Below are 2,659 nucleotides of genomic sequence, written 5' to 3'. Positions count from 1 at the left end.
AGGGGAGGGGGTCCTGCCAGCAGGACCCTCCTCCCCTCCGGCCCCTTCTCCCACACCCTGCCAACAGTGTTACAAGACTCAGGCAAAACTACCTCCTGGATGGCAGAGCCGGGCCGGGCCCGGACTCGGCCATTCCTTCAGCTTTTCATTCACTTTTGAGACTTGCTGTACAGAAAAAAAGAAGAAAAATAATCTATTTAAATTTGGGAGCTCTATTTATGTATAAAAACCCACTGACGGTGGCCACGAGTTGGAGGCAGGAGCTGGTGCCTGGCTGAAGGTGGACACTGGGGGGAGGGGGAGTTTCTGTCTGTCCATCCAGGCGTGAGAGAGATGCTGTTGTGGACGCATGGACTTGGCCTGCCCCGCTGGGCATCCCTTGGCACACAGGAGCTGGACAGCTGCTGAGAGGTGGGTGAGGAGTGGGGAGGGGGGCTGGGGGCTGCCAGGCCATGCCTGTGCCTTACAGGGTGTGAGGTCCCTTCCCAGCACAGGGCTGGGGGTGGTTTTCCCCCCAGCTGCCCACTCGCAGGCAGGAGGGGGGCCATGGATACATCTTGTGCTGGGGGGTGGCCTCAGTGGCTACCAGCCCCTGCCTGCTCTCCCATGTCTGCCCCCTCCCCAGGGTTTCCTCTCCGGGACAGGACAATTCGGTGAGAGAAGGAGCCAAGACAAGGAGCCCATGTCCCCAAACGCCCCGGAGCAGCAGCACGTGTCCCCAGGTGAAATGCAGGGCTGGGTGCCTTGGGGAGGTGCCACCCCCAGGGCCTCCAACCCTGACAGAGCTCTGTACCCCCTCTCCCCAGGGCGTTGCAGGGGAAGAGCAGGATGCAGCAACAGACAGCAAGATGCACTGGCAGCAGGACTGGCAGCCACTGCCATGCGCTGTAGTGTGGCAAGGGACCAGCACAACACCCCCATCCCCTCGATGTCCACAGTGCCCCTGCAGCCCCAGACACCATGTATTTCTGCCCTCCTGTGTGGTGCTGTTGGAGAACTGGGGTTCAGGCACAGCCCTGCCCTCCACTGGACAACATATGGGAGTGAAAACATCCTCGAACAGCAGAGGAGCCCTGGACAAGGGCCTGCCTCCTTCTGGGGCCTCCAGCTCTTCATGGCACTTTCCAGGGGCAGCCACTGTCCCTAAATCCCCCCAACTACCTCTGCTCTGGCCGCCTCCTGGGGGAACTTGAGGGACTGAGGTGAGAAAAGCATCTCATGCTCTGGGGACAGAGCAGTGACACTGGAGAAGCCAGGGAGGGACAGACGTGTTGGGGTGCACATCTTCCCCTCTGTGTTCCTTGCTGGGACCTCCAGGATCAGGACATTGCTGGAGCTTAGCACTGCAGGGGGGGCAGGAGGGGGGTGGCAGCCCCTGGGGACCCTAATGGGCTGAAGCCCAGGTCCCCCTGCCCCAGAGGAGCAAGACTTAGGGGGAAGAGGCAAGAGGTAGACACCTGGGCTCTCCTATCCTGTGGCTCCCTTGTTTTTGATGCAAAAAGGGGGTGAGCCACCCCCAAGCACACACCCCACCCCCAAGGAGGAGCATTGCCCTCTGTGTCTGGCACCCCTTGTGCACAGCCCCACATGCCCCTGGCAATAAATGCGGCTCTGTCTGGATGTGGTGTGGCGGCATCTCTCTGTGGGCAGGAGGAGAGGTGGATGCAGAGGCATGGGAGGAAGGGCAGAGGCTTTATTGGGGCTGCAGGCGCGGGCCTTGGATGGTGAGGGTGGAGGGTTTGTTGGTGAGGGGGTGCCACTGGCCCTGGATGCTGGGGTTTTTGGTGTGGAAGGGCTTGCGGATGCGGATGATGTCCAGGCCGGACTGGCCAGCCAGCTTGGTGGCCAGCTGCAAGATCTCCTCACTTGTCTTGCTGGCGATGAGCTCCTCCCGCACCGTCCCGTTCACTGCGGCAGAACGGGGGGGTTGTCAGGCCGGGGTCCCCCACAGCCCCTGCCTGCGGCTGGGCAGAGGTAGTGCAGAGCCAGGGCTGGGTGGAGAGGGCCCTGTCCCCATCCTGCCCCCTCAAACCCCCCCACACTCACAGTACTCAGCCAGCAGCATCGGGGCCGGGCAGGAGCGGGGGTTGATGTAGAAAACGACATCGGGGTGCTGCCGGGCGAAGTCTAGCGCCGCCTCCTCCACGAACTGCCTGCGGAGGGGTGTGTGGGCCCTCAGCCCCGGTGGGGTCGGAGGGTGGAGCTCACCGTAGCCCCCACCCCAGGGCAAAGGTCGCAGGTGGGGTCACCCCCCACCCTGGTGCCCTGCCTGCGGGAGGGGTCACAGTGCAGAGGTCGTGGGATGTGCCACCCGCAGGTCAGAGGCCACCACCCAGCTGTCCCCGCGCCGCGGGGCCGGAGGTCAGGGGTCAGCAGTGTCGCCTCCCAGTCCCTCCCCAACACATATGAGGATCACGGCCCCTCCCCTACTCCCACCTCTGCGGGTCAGAGGTCAGCAGCGCCTTCCCCCTCCCCTACACAACCAGGTCAAAGGTCACCACGGCTTCTCGCGAGCCCCTCCCCCACCCGCCACTGGCTCAGCCCAGCCCCACCGACTTGGCTCAGGGGTCACCAAGCCTCTCCCCCCGCCACGGGCAGGGTGCCTCCGACGGTACCTGGCGCCGCGAGCGTCGGCCGCGGTGGGGCTGAAGAGGAGCTG

The 2,659-nt window shown here is 63.9% G+C and overlaps 2 protein-coding genes across 3 annotated transcripts in view; one reads left to right on the top strand and one right to left on the bottom strand.

Moving 5' to 3' along the window:
- SEMA4G (semaphorin 4G) overlaps positions 1 to 180 on the top strand; it is a 19,550-nt gene extending 19,370 nt beyond the window's left edge. For both annotated transcript variants that reach the window (XM_026851375.1, XM_026851374.1), the window contains exon 16: positions 3 to 180. The gene's annotated coding sequence lies outside the window, so the exon portion shown is untranslated. The remainder of the gene's footprint in view (positions 1 to 2) is intronic.
- Positions 181 to 1,679: 1,499 nt separating this feature from the next.
- MRPL43 (mitochondrial ribosomal protein L43) lies at positions 1,680 to 2,656 on the bottom strand (the record flags this gene model as incomplete). Its single annotated transcript, XM_026851509.1, has 3 exons — positions 1,680 to 1,908; positions 2,047 to 2,153; positions 2,616 to 2,656. Coding segments are annotated over 3 exons (363 nt in total), but the record flags the coding sequence as incomplete, so codon positions are not given.
- Positions 2,657 to 2,659: the final 3 nt, after the last annotated feature.

Source organism: Athene cunicularia (genome assembly GCF_003259725.1).
Source record: "Athene cunicularia isolate RWA chromosome 6 unlocalized genomic scaffold, athCun1 chr6_part1, whole genome shotgun sequence".
In the NCBI taxonomy this organism is placed as follows: domain Eukaryota; kingdom Metazoa; phylum Chordata; class Aves; order Strigiformes; family Strigidae; genus Athene; species Athene cunicularia.
The sequence above is the reverse complement of the archived record's forward strand: the minus strand, read 5'-3'. Positions and strand labels throughout refer to the sequence as shown.